The sequence below is a fragment of the Microcebus murinus genome, chromosome 4 (assembly GCF_040939455.1).
Source record: "Microcebus murinus isolate Inina chromosome 4, M.murinus_Inina_mat1.0, whole genome shotgun sequence".
NCBI classification, from domain to species: domain Eukaryota; kingdom Metazoa; phylum Chordata; class Mammalia; order Primates; family Cheirogaleidae; genus Microcebus; species Microcebus murinus.
Window position 1 is genome coordinate 47,333,947 of NC_134107.1, and position 19,976 is coordinate 47,353,922.

General features: G+C 34.2%; 1 protein-coding gene across 1 annotated transcript in view; it reads right to left on the minus strand.

The window, feature by feature from the left end:
• Positions 1 to 1,116: 1,116 nt before the first annotated feature.
• The window catches only part of PDE3B (phosphodiesterase 3B), a 136,707-nt gene continuing 117,847 nt past the window's right edge, over positions 1,117 to 19,976 (minus strand). The window contains exons 12-16 of the mRNA XM_012780718.3: positions 18,919 to 19,118; positions 11,237 to 11,440; positions 8,532 to 8,693; positions 4,086 to 4,338; positions 1,117 to 2,268 (exon numbers count right to left, since the gene is read on the minus strand). Of these exons, the coding sequence (XP_012636172.1) occupies positions 2,057 to 2,268; positions 4,086 to 4,338; positions 8,532 to 8,693; positions 11,237 to 11,440; positions 18,919 to 19,118 (1,031 nt within the window). The 3' untranslated portion in view covers positions 1,117 to 2,056. The remainder of the gene's footprint in view (positions 2,269 to 4,085; positions 4,339 to 8,531; positions 8,694 to 11,236; positions 11,441 to 18,918; positions 19,119 to 19,976) is intronic.

Below are 19,976 nucleotides of genomic sequence, written 5' to 3' on the forward strand. Positions count from 1 at the left end.
TTGTCAACTATCTAGCAAAGGTTAAATTATTTTAAAATGAGTTTCCAGTATTTTTCATAGAAAAAAATTCTTCTTTTTAGAAAATAAAAATATGAACTAGAAAAATCCAATAAAATAATAGTCTCATTATGCATGGAGGCACATATATGAATTTATACATATACACTCTTATATATTCTGCAGGAGAGAAAGCAATAGCAGAAATACACTTAAGCAGGATGCAAGATGTACTCTAGAGAAATATAAGCACAGGATATAAGTGCAAACTCAATAAATTATCAGTTAAAATTTTATTACTTAGTAATATATGGTGGGACTAGTTTATAAGTGGTGTGGCAATGGTAACAAATGTGGCAACAAGGAACTCAGCACTCAACATGTCTAATAAATAGTGATTCACTAAATACTGACACTGTGAAGGATCAAAAATTCCAACGCTTCCACAGATCTTTAATTGATATCTTTCAGATAAGCCAAATATTGTAGGTAAGTAAGACACTGCCTACTGATACCATACTTCAAAGGTATTGCCTTGGAAAATTAATGATTTCACTGTCCATAAAATTGCATGGATCCAAAATATATAGTCTTCAATAATAATCAAAAATATTCTATCATCTTGCTATCATTTTGGCTGCTCTTTATATCTTCAAATATTTTTTGCAACTAGAGTATATATCTGCACTCTAACAAGCTTACAACCATTGTAAATATGGTCCATTTTCTCTGCAATCACCTTAATAATGTGATTATTTATTAATGTGCTTTTGTGTGAAATGATTGCCTAAAATGCTTAGTTTTTTTATATAAAAATTAAATAAGTATTCCCATCCTTTATCTCAGAAATCAGTCTTTCATTTGTGCTCTAGAAGTAATGAGTAGTAATAGGTCATTACTGTCATGAAGTCTTGAGGCAGAGGGAAATTAACAGAAAGATAAATGTCAGTTTTACATTAACTAAACACACAGCACCTAAGATATGGATCTAAAAATAACCACATATTCAAATTGTTTATACAATGTATGTATCTTTTAGAGCTCACTATATTTCTTTTTTCTTTATCTTTGATGGGACTAGTTTCATTGGATTTTGCATTGAGGCAAATGACAGACATCTCCTTTTCCTTGGCTTTAATCAGTCTCAAATTCATCAAAGAATAGACAAAACGATGCTCATTTCATAAAAGGTTAACATCAATATTAGGACAAATTTTTTTCTTCTGACAATTCTGTGCTGTATTTATATTAACTAAATGTTTAAAAATACTAATCCTGAGCAAGAATAAAATAAGAACAGTTTGGACTAAAGAATAAAATTCCTTCATTGTTTAAACCTAAATAGCTTTAAAATTCAACCACAGAACATAAAGTCAATAAAATTGGAATTCTGACTTCTGATGTCCACGGCAAACCTGAATACTTTGAGCAGAAATAAACACACATAGTAGGTAATACGCAACAGTAAAAAGCATCAGAAATTGATGCACCTGGATTTTGTTAAATATAACAAAGCTCATTCAGTCCTTCATGGATAAATCCAGCTAGGAGAATAGCACAAACTGTATTGCATTGAGCAGAAATCCCTCAGAAAGGCAACGCTGGATTCCTTTTTAGATAGGCATAGACTTTTTTTCAAAACATTCAAAGACATAAAAGAGATACAACATGAATTCTGTTTTCATGAAAGCAAAAAGTTCTGGCCACTTTGGTAACTGAACTAAGTCACTTGAGTTTTTAGTTATAGCTATTCCCCAATGAAAAATAAGAGCTCACTACCCAGCAAAGCAGTATTATAACAAGTATTTATGCACTAGTGAAGGATTTAAGTAAAGGTTTCGCTACATGAGTCAACCCAAGTCTAGCTCTAAGAATAGTTTTCTAGTTCATGTGGTGAAAGTGCATAGAAGTGGGAAACTGCCAGTACAGCAAGGATCCTCTCACAGTATTCCCTGTCCACGTGGGAACGGTCAGCTCAAGGTCGGCACCGTCCACTAGGCAATGATTTCTGCCCCTGGGCACAGCCCTACAGGCTTCTTCATTATGACTTTTCTTTTATTCAAACTGTCGCTTCTTCCTCTTCATCTGCTTCTTCAATGACCTGAATCTCATCTGCTTGAGGTAAGGAGGAATTCTCCACCGGCAGCTTATTCCCATCAGTTTTACATTTTTCTTCTTCCTCTATGATCTCCTTCCATATCTTATGGTTTTCAGTAAGGTGGTGCATTAGCTGGCAAAATATTCGTCTTCTGCTTTTCCTTCTTGGCGGTTCTGTGAAATTTAAAACAAATATATTCAAATCATAGCAATATGATTCAATCATTCAACAAATATCTAAGTGCCTATTTATTCTAGGTATTTATCTAAGCATTGGGGTTATGACAGTAAACAGTATTATGAAATAATAATATAAAATAATATAATAAAATAGTATTATAAAAATAATCCCTATACTATGGAGCTCACATTCTAGTGGAAAGATCTGGACAAACAAAAATAAGCAAAATAGGAATATGTTAGATGGTATTATAAATATAAATAAAGTGGATGGTATTATAATTATGGATAAAAATAAAACAGGGAAGAGGTTTAAGAAAGACTGGGTAGGTATGGGGGAGGGAAGGATACTGCTGAAATTTCAAATGAAAATAGTAACAATCCAAAGTTAAAAGCCAACCTTTCAAAGGTGTTTTATGTATTGAATTAAACACAATTACCAACATTTTGATGAGTATAGTTTTTAGAAGTCAGTCAAGCTTCCCCTGTTGACACTCAGATGCTAATGGCATTATGATTCAATTTTTTAAAAACTTTAAATAAATTTTAATAGAATTTTCTACGGTAATTCTAAATGCAAGGCATGAATGTGTATGTTGGGGGCTGTTCTTTGTAGTCATCCTATTTGTTCTGATTTATGGCATGTTTGAAAATTTTAAAAAAGCTAGGTATAATCTAAATTCTACTTTAAAATAAACAACAAATAACTGATTTCATTCACAATTACAAAGGTAACAAATGTTTTTTTAATTTTCTATTCATACTCATTGTCTTCTAGAAAATTATACAGAAAATTATATAGACAATTATATGATATAGAAAATGATATCACTGCAGTTTGGTAACTCAAATTCATAATGCTATAAAACTTGGCTCTTTTCCCCCTTAGAACCAGAGAATGTATGTTTTCCTTTATCCCTCCACTGTTTTGAGCCATTTCCCAGCTCTATATGAAAGGCAGATTAGTAGGCTCCTTTGGAAGTTGTGTTCCTTAGCTGCCTGGTGGGGCTGAGGTTGGGGTGGGGTGTGTGAGGAAGGGTGACAGGGAGGAGAACTAGCTACTAGGACCCACCCCCTCACATATGTTCAGATGTGGTACAGCTCTATCACATATGCACGGGTAGAGCCTGCTAAAGAGTACTGAAGGGAGGACAACACTTCAAGAGATGTTACTTTAATTAAATAAGAATAAGAATGCTTGTTAGCATAGTACCCAACATATACAAGTTTACACAAAACATGACTATTGATCTGAACATTCAGGTAGTAGTTAATCAAAATAGGACTGCCGAGCCAGGTGCAGTCACATGCTCTTGTAGGCACAACTAGTTGGGAAGCTGAGGCGGGAAGATCACTTGACCCCAAGAGTTTGAGGTTCCAGGTGAGCTATGATCATGCCACTGCAGTCCAGCTTAGGTGACAGAGGACAGAACAAGACCTTGTCTCTACAAAAACAAAACCAAACCAAAAAAACAAAAGATAAGACTGCTGAATCTGTATCTAACAACCAAAGATCAAAATCCAAATTAAATAGACATTTGTAGCTAATAAAGGTTCAGTATTCCTTGTCTAAAATGCATGGGACCAGAAGTGTTTTAGAGTTTGGAATATTTCATTATATTCCTTATATATTCCTATATTGCATCATATTCCTAATTTGAAAATCTGAGATGTGAAATGCTCCAATGAGTATTTCCTTTGAGTGTCATGTTGGCACTCAAAAAGTTTTGAATTTTGGAGCATTTCATATTTGGGATTTGGGATACTCAACCTGTAACATTAAATAAATGATAGTATCCCTGTGTTCTTACTAGAATTTAGATTGTCTTCCATTTCTTCATCGTCTATATCTAATTCTTCACCATCTTCATCATCACCACTTTCAGTATCATCATCTTCTTCTGCTTCTATCCATTGACCTGGCAGCAAACCAGCAGCATCATAGGAGTTACACAGGGGACCCACTATGTGGGTGATAAAAGATTCTTGGAGTTTTGCTAGTTGAGGAGAAGAACGATCCATGAAGGGACTGATGGGCAGACCAAGATTTGCTTCTTCATCTCCCTGAGCATTGGAAAAGAAAAGTACATTTTTAACTATTGAAAGAACTACTTAAATTATCTTGTTTTTTTGTTTTTTTTTTTTTTTTAGGCATTCCCAAACATTCTGTATATCTTGTTTTTTTTTAAATAAACATATTCTACATCAAAATAATTTTTTACAAAGAAGTATCAGTGAATCTAATTACTCTATCATTTCAACTGTAAGAATTTCTTTAATATTTGAGAAGTCCTAAATAAAACTTTATTCTCACACTCTTTCCACATCAACCAGTATGGTTGATGCTAAGTTAAGAAGGAAAATATACATCTTTTAAATAAGTATCACCAATTTTACTAACAACCTGCAAGATTCTACAGGGTCAATTATAGATTTTCTTTCTCCTAGAGGCAAAGGCATAATAGAAATATTTTTATTGTAGTTATACCTCAAATGTACACAGCTGAATTTTGCAAGTGCTTTTCAATACCCTCCTTTTTCTTCCTTAAAAAAGGCACAACTAGCCTTTTTTCTTATTGATCTTCTGTATTATTTTTTGTTTTCAATTTCATTTAGTCCTGCTCTGACCTTAGTTATTTCTTTTCTTCTGCTGGGTTTGGGTTTGGTTTGCTCTTCCTTTTCTAGTTCCTTGAAACAATTCCTTAGATTGTTGACTTGTTATCTTTCTGTCTTTTCAATGTAGGCATTTAAGGCTATGAATTTTCCCCTTAGGATTGCTTTTGCTGAATCTTACGGATTTTGATAATTTGTGCTCCCTTCATCATTTAGTTCAAGGAATCTTTTTATTTCCACCTTAATTTCCTTTTTGACCTAATAATAGTTCAGGAGGAGGATGTTTAATTTCCACGACTTTGTGTAGAATTGAGTGTTTCTGTTGGAGTATTTTATTCTGCTATGGTTTGAGAAGATACAAGGTAAAATTTCTGTTTTTTTGAATTTGTTGAGACATGTTTTGTGGCCTAAGATGTGATCTATCTTAGAGAATGTTCCATGTGATGATGAGAAGAATGTATATTCAGTAGTTTGGGGGTAGAATGTTCTGTAAATGTCTGTTAGGCCCATTTGCTCTAGAGTCCTGTTTAAGTCCAGTATTTCTTTATTTATTTTCTCTTTGGAGGATCTGTCCAGTTCTGTCAGTGGGGTGTTGAAGTTGCTCACAATTACAATGTTACTATTTATCTCTTTGTTTAGATTTAGTAGGGTTTGCTTTATGAATCTAGGTGCACCTGTGTTAGGTGCATACATATTCAAAGTTGTTATGTATTCTTGATAAATTGCTCCCTTTACCATTATATATTATATAATGGCCCTCTTTGTATTTCTTTACTATTGTTGATTTAAAGTCTGTTATCTGATATAAGAATTGCTACACCTGCTTTCTTTTGATTTCCATTTGCATGGAATAATTTTTTCCATCTCTTCATCTTGAGTCTGAATGAGTCTTTGTGGGTTAGATGTGTTTCCTACAGATAGCAGATTCTTGGCTTGTATTTTCTTATCCAATCAGCCAGGCTATGTCTCTTGAGTGGGAAATTCAAGCCATTCACATTTACTGAAAGGATTGATAAGTAGGATGCATTTCTGCTTACTTATAACTTTGACCAAATAGTACAAAAGCAATCCATGTAAATGAAAACATGTGTACCCCTTCAATATTCTGAAATAATAATAAAAAGGCAGAACCCTCTAATGCATCTAAATCAGAAAACTCAAGGAGAAATACAATTTAAAGTAGAGCTACTATGGCTGATGTGAAGATTCTGGGGCTAAGCCCTGCCTGCCCTCTAATACCTTTCCACTGTGGCTTCTAGAGAGCACAATTTGAGGTCAGAAAGATGAGGTTTCAAAACCTGCTTTTGCCACTTACTATCTGTGGGGTGTTGGACCAGCTCTTCACCCAATTTCATTGTTTGTAAAATTTGAATAATAATCTACCTTGCTATGAGGAAAAAAGGCAATATTATGTAAAGTGCTCAGCACAGTGCTAAGCATTCCCCAAATGCTATTAACATTTTTGTACTACTGTTTGTTGAACTGGTTGGGTATAAATTATTCTCCACAATGTACAAATTCTGCAGGCAAGCAGTGTCTATCTGAAATGAGCAAACATAACATGGAAGAAACAACCAGAAACTATCCCAGTGATTAACTCTTCCATGATTAAAAGTCTTTTATGATTTTATCTTCTATGAGGTAAGAAAACTATTAATATTTTTCAAAAAACAGTTGGGTTTATCTATAGGCCTCAGTAATTTCATAGGTATAGTTCAGGAGTTTGGCTGTTCTAAGTCCATGGCAGTTAAATGGCTATAGGGATAAAAAGATAGTATAATTAGGAAAATAAAAATAAAAAAAGTTGGGCATCGTTATGATTTTGCACCCTTATCTGATGGTGGCTTAACAGCATAACAAGAATGAGAAGGAATTTTAATTCTGATGAAGTATGATTAGGACTTTCACATGTGGTAGAGTATCAGATGACATTTTCCTCCTTTGTCATGAATAATGAAATTTAGAAACATTAAGTGAAACTGTCTGAGATAATATATTATTTTTACTGATAGATCTGAAATTATAATAGCTAACATTTATTGAGCATTTATATGTCAGAACTATTCTACAAACTATATATATATATAGAGAGAGAGAGAGTTTGTAGAATATATATATATATATATATATATATAAATTGATTTAATCTTCACAGTAACCTTATAAGGTAGGTTCCATCAATATTCCTGTTTTATCAATGAGGAAATTGAGGCACAGAGCAGTTAAGTAACTTACCCAAGGTCACATTGTCAATAATGAGTAGTCAGGATTCAACCTTAGGCATGGCTTCCAAGTTTGTTTAGTGAGTATTAATTGAATATGCTTTTAAGATAATTCTATAAGTTGGGTTTAAATGAACATTTCTTATATTATTTCATTGAACTAGTGAGTTTTCTAAACTTGACATACACCACTATTTTTTTGTTACCTATTTGTACAGATAATATAAAGATAGCATTTTCTTAAGTATAAAATTCCCATTTTATGAACATGAGATCTACTGGAGATCTCTAAGGCAGGCTTCAATTATTACTGAGGATGAGGATACAAAATATGTATTATAATCTTACAAATTAGTTAAATATAACCATTTATTACCCAACATTAAATATAATTTAGTTGAAATGTATCAGAGAATAATAAAACAATAATCTTGGAATACTTATATATTTCCATGATTATACAGTATGGTATTTTGTAACTTATAAATACCAGAGTGTATATTCTTATGTTGGGATGTTTAGCTAGGATGGGTGAAAAACACTGCAAATTTACAATACAATCTGAGGGTAATAAATTACATCAGGTACATGGTTATATAGGCTAAATTCATTGTTCATGTTTTGTACTCATAGTAAGAAAGCCCTCACTTGATAGACATCTTGATCTTTCCTGATTATCAGAGCCAATAAGGATTTATAAGGCATGTAATTCTAAAGCCAAGAAGGCATATTTGATATTTTAGAGATAATGAAATATTATTGTGAGGAAATAAGTGCACTTCTACGTTGTAGGAAGCCTCAAAGTTGGACAAAAAAGGGCACAGATTCTGCAAAGTGGTAGGATTATTTTAAAGTCAAAAGATTTTAAAAGATACAATAGAAGAGTATGTTTGTACCTTTGGATCCTTGAAATTCACTAAGTATCTACTCTGTTCCCATTCTAGCCTTCTAATTTCTCCTTCTGTGCCAGGACTCTTGCCCAGTTGATGTTTCTATGGCAGGGTACTTAGACTTTGTATAGCAGAGCTGAAAATGGGTTGATATTCTTTAAATATATTCGGAGCACACTCTTTATAACTTAAAAACCACTGGATCAAGAAATAAATTTTTCTAGGTTATAGATTCTCAGGGTTGAAAGGGATTTTGAAATCATAATGTAGTCTATCCTCAACTCTAGACTCAAGGGTATGTTTACTCCACTCCAGAGAGGCAATAGCTATTTTTTGTTGCTTTAAATTTTAGCTGCAAAGGCAAACAGATCTGAGAAAATCCTAAGAACCACAGCAAATGCAACAGTTTCTAACCCTTGCCAAGCAAAACAACACAGATTTCAAACACTTAATATAGCTATTCAAATCCCAAATGCCAGCGTCTTCACATGGCAGTTCTTCAAAATCCCATTAATCTCATATTTCAACTTACCTGTTCATAAAATTCATTGACAATGCCTTCTGTCCATTTCAAATGCAAGTCTCGAACTTTTGCTGGGCCATTTATATCTGCCAGTTTGATGCACACCTGGCATACTAAGAGGCGATCATTTTCACTATTCCATTCTATGCCATTACTATTTACATCATTGGCCTATTTTGGAAAAACAAAATTATTTTAGGTCTGAAATCTCAGAAGTTTTTTAATAGTTGTTGGGGGATTTTTTGTTTGTTTTACTAAATTATTTAAAAACTGTTCCTGTCTAAATGACAGGAAGAAATTTCAGTAAATGCTTCTTTTAATTAGTTTATACCATTAAATGGACCTCTATGAATTAAATTTCTTTTTGAAGTGTCACTGTAATTTTGTTCAATGGAACCATAACTTTTGTTTGTTTGTTTGTTTTGTTTTGTTTTGAGACAGAGTCTCACTCGGTTGCCCAGGATAGAGTGAGTGCCATGGCGTCAGCCTAGCTCACAGCAACCTCAAACTCCTGGGCTCAAACAATCCTGCTGCCTCAGCCTCCCGAGTAGCTGGGACTACAGGCATGCGTCACCATGCCCGGCTAATTTTTTCTATATATATTAGTTGGCCAATTAATTTCTTTCTATTTATAGTAGAGACGGGGTCTCGCTCTTGCTCAGGCTGGTTTTGAACTCCTGACCTTGAGCAATCCGCCTGCCTCAGCCTCCCAGAGTGCTAGGATTGCAGGAGTGAGCCACCACACCCGGCCAGAACCATAACTTTTTAAAAACATACAACCAATGATGGATTTCAATATTTGTGATTACCAAAGAGAATTGTAATTTATTTGTATGTATATATATGTGTATTATGTATAAGTATATATAGACATATATCATCAATAAATCATATAAGAATTATAACTATTTATTTCTCCCTCAAAAAAAGAACATTTAGCCTGGGTAACAAAACAAGACCCCATCTCTACAAATAATTTAAAAATAAGCCAGGCATGGTGGTGTGTGCCTATAGTCCCAGCTGCTTGGGAGGTTGAGATAGGAGGATCGCTTAAGCCCAGGAGTTTGAGGTTGCAGTAAGCTACGACTGCCGCACTGCATTCTAGCCCAGATGACAGAGTGAGACCCTGTCTCAAAAATAAAACAAAACAAAACACTTAAGGAACTAAGGAGAAGTTGGCTCTAGCTGTAAAAAGTAACATGATATAGTTAAAAGAATATAAGTCTTAAAAGCTGACTCCTATGGTTTTAAATCCTGACTCAAAATGATTTACTAATTCAGTATATAATATTGGAAAAATTAATTAACCTCTTTGACTCTAACTTCCTTCATCTATGAAATAGGAAAAGTAGTATCAATGAGAATAAATAAATAAATAATGCCTACTTCATAGTAAATGGTAAGTAAATATTAACATTGTTATTTAAATAAAGTAATTACCATTATTACTTAGACAAACTAGTATGCCTTTCAAGAACTCAAATTTCCTTTTGTCAAAAGGCCAGATCATGGCTTTTGAACTTTTAGTGTGATGGTTGTTTTTTTTGGCATCAAACTCCTTTGTCAAAGGAAAATTTATGAAGACCACCACAGAAAATACTTAAAAGGAGACCTATTTTGATTGAAACTGGCTAGGAGGTCTAGAGACCCGCTCATATGGCATTTTCCTGAGATTTTAGAATAGAAGTCTTTGAGGAATATAGATTCAAAAGTATTGTGTGAAATAATCTTTTACCTGTAAAAGATGACTTAAGCAATTAAATGAATTTTATTATTAAATAAAAATAAAAGTGAATGAACTATATGACTATGAAACAATTTTAATGGTACCCTGATTTCTTGCTGATTTTAAAAAGTATTTTATTAATATCATGATAGCAACACATATAGGAGTCTCCTTCCAGGGGTTAAATCTAGCACTGCTTTGTTACCAGTTTCTCTACCCTGAAGATGAGGCTTCTTTTAGGTCACAAAAGTCATCAAGAAAGCAGTAGCTTCTTGCCCGCTAAAGAGGGGGCATCCTTCCCTTAAAGCCATGCTTCTCAACATTTTTTCACCCCAAATGTCTGAGGGATAGAACATATTCTCATTAGTATCACTCTCATACTATGGCAGTGATTCTTGATATGCCAATGACTGAATTCTTTGAGAGGAGATACTTTGACCTGTTCTTCCCTCATTCTTCCCTAGCACAGTGACCTGACAGAGTGGGCAATCCCAATAAACAGTTGTTGAATGAGTGAATTATTCACTCAAGTAGAAGAGGGTACTTCCCTTCCCCTATACTAAGCAGTCAAAGAATTATAATATAAAGAAGGTGTAACAGGTGTGGTGAGGTAGGTATAACTGGCTTCTTAGAAACATATCTTTAATTTCATATAATGCCTTACTTGACAATGTGCATGACATTCTCAAATCTGCCCATAAAATCATTTGAAATAATTGATTTGTCACTATGTGAAAGAAAGTCACAATAATGTAAGTCTATGTGTTGAAAGAAAATATAACAAGCAATAGTATTTTAGGACATGTTACCATAACAATAAAAATGTTTTATTTTAAAAAATGTAGGTGCATATTATTTTATATCGATTATTTATTGCTACTTCATGAGTAGTATTAATTCTGACTTAACATTAAAAAACACCTTTTATCAGTAACAGTGACAACAATATTTCTATTTTTGAAATCAAGCACTAATTTGCATAACAAACCTTGGCATTGAATTCAGCAAGAAAATCAAAATGCTTTTTAAGATCTGTGGCAAGGATTGCTTCAATGACTAAAAAACGAAAGCGCTTGAATTCCACGTGATCAAGATTAAGAAGGAAGTTGTATTCTGGGCGAGAAAGATATAAATTCCAAGCTGATGCAGCATGATGATTTTCCAGAACAGATTTGTCGTTGTACAAAACTGCCTAAAAAGGAATATAGAAAATGAGACAGGCATCTCAAAGATAATAAACTTTAATAATTAATAGGGTTGGGGCTGGTTGGAAGAATACAAACAATGAGTATACCAAGCATTTTACCAGGCATTTTAATACCTCTGAGAATGGATTGTGATCATCTTATAAATGAGTAGACTGAAGTGCAAAGAGGTTAAGGTACACCTTTCCTTCCAGCATGCACAGCTAGTAAGTGAAAGGGTTATTTATCTCCAAAGTTCATCTTCTTTGCAAACACCCATGCTGCCTCCCAAGAGATATAAAGTTGATATTTTGAGGCCTACTTCATTTAATCAGTAAACCTTCTCAGATAAAGCTTCTGTTATTAAAGTCATTAGGGATCAAGAGCAGGTATAGGGATACATTTCTACTCTTTACTCAGCATGGAGTCAGTGGTGATGGGGACTTAAGAAGAGGAGACAGGAGTACTGTCCAAAGACCCATGTATCTGAGATGGATATATCCTATACTCCCATCCTGACATAGTGCCTGGGAGTAAGAGAGAAGTATGAAAAAGGTAAAAGGACAAATACTCTGGTTCAAATGGTGTGGAACTACTCACTTTTTCTTCACCTCACTCCAGTGGAAGACCCTGAGGTGCCTCCTCAATATGCTAGGACTTTGGAATACAGATTCAAAACCACTGGAGTATAGAATTTCTAAAGCCTCTTCCACTGCTAAAAATTAAGCAATTTTTCATATTATTAAAAAAGTATAGTAATTATTAAAGAACTTCCACAGCCAACTTGTGCTAAAGGCTGGGGATAAAAATAAAAGTCTTATTCCTGTTTTCATGGAACTTTCTGTCTAATGAGAAAGGATAGATAAAAATAGGAAATCTCAGGTAAGATACATATTCTTAGAGCTTAATTAAATAGCTCTACTTATTATTTGTGAAGATTAGCTATAGCCTGGATTTAAGCACAGATGCTTAACACCATATGATTATTTTTACACTATTTGATTTTAGGTAAGAAATGATATGATTTAAACTTTGCAACGGGCCATATAAAGGCATTTCATACTAACCCTAAAACAACTTCTAAACATCATAAATCCCAAAGACAAAGAATAAGCTTTCAAAGCTCCCTAAGAGGTCAATTTACATTTAATAGCGATTTGACTGATTCATGCTCAAATACGAAGACTGATAAACTATCAGAATAGTTATGTCCGTTCAGGAAGAAGTGAGTATATCTCGGACTCATTTAAACACAATGTACAATGAGTACCCTGTGAAGCTAGCTGACTTAATAAACTCTCAGGTAGCAAGATCAGCTAAAAAAATGAGTAAGTTCAGAATTCCTTCGTCATTCAAACTACTCTTTGAAATTACCAAAGAAATATGAAGTGGGGCAAAAATATGAATCAATATTAGAATCTAGATATAATCACCATACTGGAAACTTCAAAGACAAGGTAAAAATGAGATGGATTGAGGAAAGGCCAACTAAGTCACTGCATGAGAAGGAGAAACCTACCTGAAGAGTAAGTGGAAGGTGTCCTGTGCTGGACCCCAATAAACTCACTAGCTCATAGCTGAGTGGCGGCAAGAAAGATTCATGGAGCAGTAGGTAGGAAGCAAATGTCAATTCCACTATGGAAGAATACTTGGAGGTAGCACACACAGCAGCAGACCAAGCTTAAACTTAGTAAGAAAAACATTGCAGGTAAAAGAGAGAACGAAGCCACAGCTAGCTCTTACTGAGGGCTCTTTAATGTATAGAAGGAAGACAGTGCCTCAACTAATTTAGAGCTGCAGTAAAATCCTTTGACTTTGTGTTAAAGTACCTTGCTACCTGCTTTATCTAGCTATAGATCCCTTCCTTCTCTCTACAGGCAAATACATCTACAATTTAGCAAGACAAATTAGTTAATCATAAACCTTACTTTTTGCCCTCTGAGTTGGAAAGATCCAAAAAGGGGTTTAATACAAACTGACAGAATCTTAGCAAATAGTTAACACCTTTCAATGAATATGAGCAAAAAGAGAAAACCCATCAGACATAAGAAAGACTTAGATCCAACAAAGTAAGAACCTGACAAAGCTGAACAAATGTCCCTGTTTAAAAAGCAATACACAGGAGGAAATATTTTTAAAAATCTAGGTTATAGTTATGATCCGATGACTAAGATGGTACTTTAAGTGAAAAATCTTGCATTAAGAAAGGCTGTTCATTTAAAAATAATATTCCTGGCCGGGCGCTGTGGCTCACGCCTGTAATCCTAGCTCTTGGGAGGCCGAGGCGGGCGGATTGCTCAAGGTCAGGAGTTCGAAACCAGCCTGAGCAAGAGCGAGACCCCGTCTCTACTATAAATAGAAAGAAATTAATTGGCCAACTGATATATATATAAAAAATTAGCCGGGCATAGTGGCGCATGCCTGTAGTCCCAGCTACTCGGGAGGCTGAGGCAGAAGGATCACTGGAGCCCAGGAGTTTGAGGTTGCTGTGAGCTAGGCTGACGCCATGGCACTCACTCTAGCCTGGACAACAAAGCGAGACTCTGTCTCAAAAAAAAAAAAAAAAAAAAAAAAAAAAATAATATTCCTAACTTTAAGAAAATCCAGTAGAGGTAGCAAACAAATAAGATGCTACAGAAAACAAAGCAGCTAGTTTTAAAAAAGACATTTTAAAGAAACAGTCTTAATGAATGGTTATCACCTTGGGATTCCATTACCCTGTAGTTCTGAGTTTGTTATAAAATTTCTAATAATCTCATATCTTTGTCTTATTACCATCCTTATTTTGTTAAGTGACTTTCTTAAGATGGACAGGCCATGATTTTTTTGAATCATTGCATATCTGAGAATCTCTTTATTTTGCTCTTATGCTCAGTGGTACCTTAGGTGATTATAGAACTAACTTGAACCCCTACGCCAGCACAGCCTATCTCCTCCCTGCTTTACTTCTTCCCTACCACTTCTATCATTATTATCTCCCTCTCTCCCCTGCTCAATATGTCTTTCACACACACACACACACACACACACGCACACGCACACGTGCACACACACACACAATTTATTTATTTTTTTGATTTACTAGAATATAAGTTCCAGGAGGGCAGACTTTTCCCCCTATTTTATTTAACAACAGTGCCTAAATAGTGCCTGTCACACAATATGATGTATCCAATAAATACTGAACAAATAAACAAATGAATAAATTCCTTTAGAATGTTGAAGACTTTATTCCAGTATTGTCCGGCATCTATTGCTGCTAAGATATATTGCCAGGTGAATTTTTGTTCTTTTATATATGTGTTGTTTTCATCCTCTCAGGAATTCTTTATTTTTAAAAATCAATCTCTGGTGTTCTGAAAATTTTTTCAGGGTATATTACCTGTGGGTTGGGAGTTGTTTTTTCCTTTTCAATTTCTCTGGTGCTTAGTGAACCCCTTCAATCCAAAGACTCCCCTCTTTTTAGAACTCCCACTAATAAGATCTTGGCTGGGTCCCCTATGCCCTATCTTGTCCTTCTTTATATTTTCTCTCTATCTTCTTGGTCCATATTCTAGGAGAGATTACCTGAACTTTTACTTCCAATGTCTATATTATATTTTTTAAAATTCTGCAGTAATATTTTTAGTTTCTAAGAACCCTAACTTGTTCTCTGATGTTTCCTTTTTTACAATTTCCTCTTCTTATCTTACAGATGCAATATTTTTCAAATTTTCTGAGAATACTTTTTTTTTTTAAAGTTAAATGCTTTTCTATTCCCTAGATTATCTTTTCCCCTGTGTTCAATAATTCTTTTCATCTTAGCCTTTTCTTTCCTGGCTGCTGGCTAATGGCATATGCCTGGTGATCCTGGTTATTTGTTGATATAAAAAATGAATTCTAGATTGCAGGTATAACTTTCCACTGCTATTATGTATGTTTTATTGCTGAGTCTCTCCTTTTGGGAAGGATGAGTAGGAACTCTGTGATATGGATGGGGTCTATTATCTAGCAAGTTTTGCTTTACAATCACCCGACTGGGTGCCAGCTGTTAAATTTACAGATTGAGAAGGATTCACTCTGGAGCACTAATACCCATTCTAATAACTCTTATTCTCTCCAGGCAGTTTCCTTTAATATCTAAGAGACGAGTTTTCTGCTTGGAGGTAAATGCAGGGTTGTAGTAGCTCTGCTTAGAGGGGTACATGTGTGCATGCATGTGTATGTGTGTGTATGTATACCCACAGGGAGAGCAAGCAGAGTCAAATAGCATTATGAGTTTCTCTGGGGTTCCAGCCATGCTATGGACGGACCCCTTATATTGTATTTTTGTTTTCTCTGTCAATATTTGTCTATCTGCTTTTCATTTTCTGGAAATACTATGAAATTTTCTGATATACTGGTGATAATAACCTTTCACTGATTGTTATATTACTATCATTTTAATGCGTTCTCAGGAAGAAGGGAGACAAATCCATGTCTTTAAATCATCATCTTGATCCATACTTTGGGAGAGAAAACAAATTTACAAAATCTCAGCTTAAAATTTTGTTTTCTTTTACCCCAAATCTCATCAAAATATTCTAGAAATACAATGATCTCAAGCACTAATCTCCATCTTTCAGCCAACTTTTCATTTGTAAATAGCTCAGAAATCTCTTAGAATCTTATTAATGCTGACATTCCTCCATGATATACCTGACTATGTGCTTCACCTTCTTTCATGGCAAGAATTCTCCTGCATTTTCCCAGAACACTTTCCTCACCATGGAAGAGAAGAGAATGCTTGATCTAGTTAGTAGTATTATATACTACTGTCTCTCTATAATACACTGGAACTATAATATCTTTCACTAATTATGGCCTGACTAGACCCACTGAGCTTCCAAAGATGAAAGAACCTACTTTATTACTTAACCATATTGAGTCCCAGGCTTTTACAAGAGCCCTTATCTCATAAATGCTGCCTGAACAAGTCCTCTTTGGGAAGAACAGAATGTATTTCAGAAAAGGTAGGAGTATTGCAGAGCAAAGAATTAGGCATCCTTCAACATTTAATAAAAATTTACTGAATGCCTTTTGTGTGCCAGGCACTATCCTAGGTATTATGAAATCAAAGAGAAAAAAATCCCTGCCCTCACAGAACTTTATATTTCACTGAGGAGAAACATATAATAAACAAAATATATATTATGCTAAATGATCATTGCTATGGGAAAAATAAAGTAGGGAAGAAGTGTAATAATGCTAGGAAGAGGATTTTTGAAATTTTAGATGAAAGGAGGGGACAAAATGAGCCATATAGATATCTAGGGAAAGAGTCCCCTGGGTGGGGAGAACAGAAAGTGCTAAGGCTCTCAGAGAGTAAGTGTGCCTAGGATAGAGAGGGAATAAGCAAGGAGGCCAGAGAAGCCAGACTTGAGTAAGTAAAAAAAGAAGAGTTAATGGGTTTCAATAATATAGGGCATTTTAATGACTCTTTTACTAGGAAGCAATGTTAATGCCACTAGAGAGTTTGGAACAGAGTAATGTAACTCACATTTAAACAGGGTCACTCTGGCTAATATGTGTTGAGAACAGGCTGAAGGGGAGCAGGGAACAAGCAAGAAGACAAGGTAAGAGGATACATTTTTTCACAGGTGAACTCTAATTAGACTCCTTTCCATTGTAGCACTTCCTATTGCTTCATCTATTGGCAATTCTTAAAAATCAGAAGTTAGAAATAACATGATTACTGATATTATGTTCAGACTTCGTGTTTGTATTTGACAACAGCTCTGAGTACCCAACTTGTATAAATTGTGTTTATATATCATTGTGTTAAATTATCTCTATGTGAGAGAGTTAAGACTAGAATTCACTTATTTGTCATATCCTTTAGGGAGAGGTAATGAGCAAGTCTGACTCACCTATACACAAAACAAATGAAAGAAGTAATAAAAATAGAGAGCAGACTAGAACAGTGAATAAATTCTATGATAATTGATGGTTAATTCATATATTATTAATATTAATCAATAATTAATAATTTCATGATAATCTGACTAGGAGTTTCTCATGCCACAGAAAACAGTAGAAAACTTTCCATATGTTATCTCTTTTTACTCTTAATCATATCAGATACATATTTTTAGATTCAGAAGAATAAACCTTTATTTGAGTTCATACAACTAATAAGTGGGCAACAAAAATCAAACACAGGACTCTTGATCTCAAGTCCAGTGCTTTTTCCACTGTGCCACTACTCTCCAATCTATGATTCTCAAATGGAGTAGGATTTCCAAAGATTATGATGTATTAAATCAGAGAGAATGGGCACCTGATTCTTGCAGAACAGTATTCCAAATGGGGAAATATGTGCTCCTTGGGGGCAATATCTTCCAAAACAACAGTTAGAAAGTAGTCAAATATTAATAACTAGATTTAAATTCATCAGAAAGTTACCTGTGGAAATCATAAGCTATTAATAAAATCTCATTGGAGAAATGAAAGACATGTCCCTTTTAACCCATTTACACACACACACACCATTATACACACTTACACATATACATATACAGACCTCTCTGCATTCCTCTCTCTCACCCAAACACATGCTTGAGATTCAAGAGAATTTATCTCCTATATTTAAAAAGTTGGAGAGTATGAAAGAGATAAAGGTGAAAAAAGAAACACAGAAGATGGCTACGGAAGATGAAAGTATCAGAACTGAGGTTTAAACATAGAATGATAAAGTGAAGAAGTCAGATGAATTCAACAATTACTGAGTACCTACTTTCTTTATAAGGCATGCAGTTAGAAACACACAGATGATATTTCAGGAATCCTCTGCATAAACAAACCCCACTACCACACTAAATTCTATTTAACCCACAACTACACTAAATTCTACTCAAAGCCGTGTATTTAGTTCCAGGTCCTCATGTTTAAAACTGTTACAATTATAGTATCCATTTACTGGGAACTTCTACTTCTTTATGCAAATTGTAACTCTAAAGGAACTTTATACCAAATAATATTATACCAGAAGAATTTTTACATACAGTTATATATTCAGAGCTAAGAGATTTAGGGTCTGGATATTAAGGCGAATCTTAGGGGAAAAAAGAGAATAAAAGAAAGATTAATAGTTCTCCTCAACCATTATAGCTTTTAGCCATGTGACTGACCTAAACAGAAGGAATATAAATCTTAGATACAGGCAGCAGTTTTGTCAATTTGATTAAAGACAAAAATATTGACAGCAAGGACTCTAGAATTTGACAAAACAACGAATTACTATTTCAAGAACTGTTTACTATTTTCCGGTTGAAGATGATTTTTTCCCTAATTTCCTAGCACATATATGTCAATGCCATGTGTTTATTCAATTAATTAAAATCTAGAGTCTTAAAGTCAGATGGAATGGCCATATGCTTCAACTGAAGAATGATTTATAATGGGATGTGCAGCATGTTTGTAAAATTTCAGAATTACTCTTTAAATTTTCTGAAAAAATATTTCGTACCTGAGGGGCATTTGTAGCCACTAAAAATGCATTTGTCCGCCCTGGGTGATCATAATCATGCATGGCAGCTGCCACATACAGAGCCATCAATTCTAATGCAGGAATGTGTGAAGATAGGCAGCCATAACTCTCATCTGGAATAGAGCAGCTCTTCGAAGAAATATAAGCAATTCGCCCAGGATTAATTCTACCATCAGAATCTGAGGAATAATAAAACATAAAATAAACCAGCATTAGCACATAACAATTATGCTAATGAGATGATTTACTATAGGTAATGTGATTACTTATCTTACTTGTTGACTTAACTAAGAAAAGAAATAAGAAGTTTAGAAGAAATAATTAGAATAATAAGAAATAATAAGAAGTTTATTAAGAAATAAACTCTGTGAACTTAAAAGAGTATATTATTACCAATATGCATGCTAATACACAGGAACAGTGTTAAACATGACCCTGAAGTTGCTTACTGTATAATACAGGATAGGATTGTTATGCCAGTTTTATGTTAACTTGGGCTAATAATAATTTTTAAAAACCTCTTATTTTTTAATATTTTTTATTAAAGGGCTAGATATAATGGTTAGGGCATAGGATGTAACAGAAAAAAGCAATCCTAGGAAATAAAATTTTATGAAACCAGTACAGAGATTTAGGAATTTAATGTATTGCCAAACTAAGCTCTCAACATAGATGCTTTTCAAATCTCATCCAGAAAGATTAAATTTCATTTGAAGCCCTTTTCCCCTTCTTTTTCCTTCCATGAAGCTCTGTACAATATAATGGAATGAAATGCTAAGGAAAATGAAAAGGTATGAAAAACTGGAGAATGTGTCAGTCACTATAACTCTACCCTCTTGTCAGAAACAATGTGTTCACCATCCACACTGTGCTTTTGGTGTCTTAATACTTTACTATTCATTTCTTTTTTTATTATATTTTGGTGGCTTAATCTTAGATAAAGATGAATATTCCATTTTTGTTTTTGTTTTTTTGCTAAATGAATCTTAAGAAAGTATAAGGAGGGAAAAGAAACAAAGAAAAAGGAAAAACAAAGA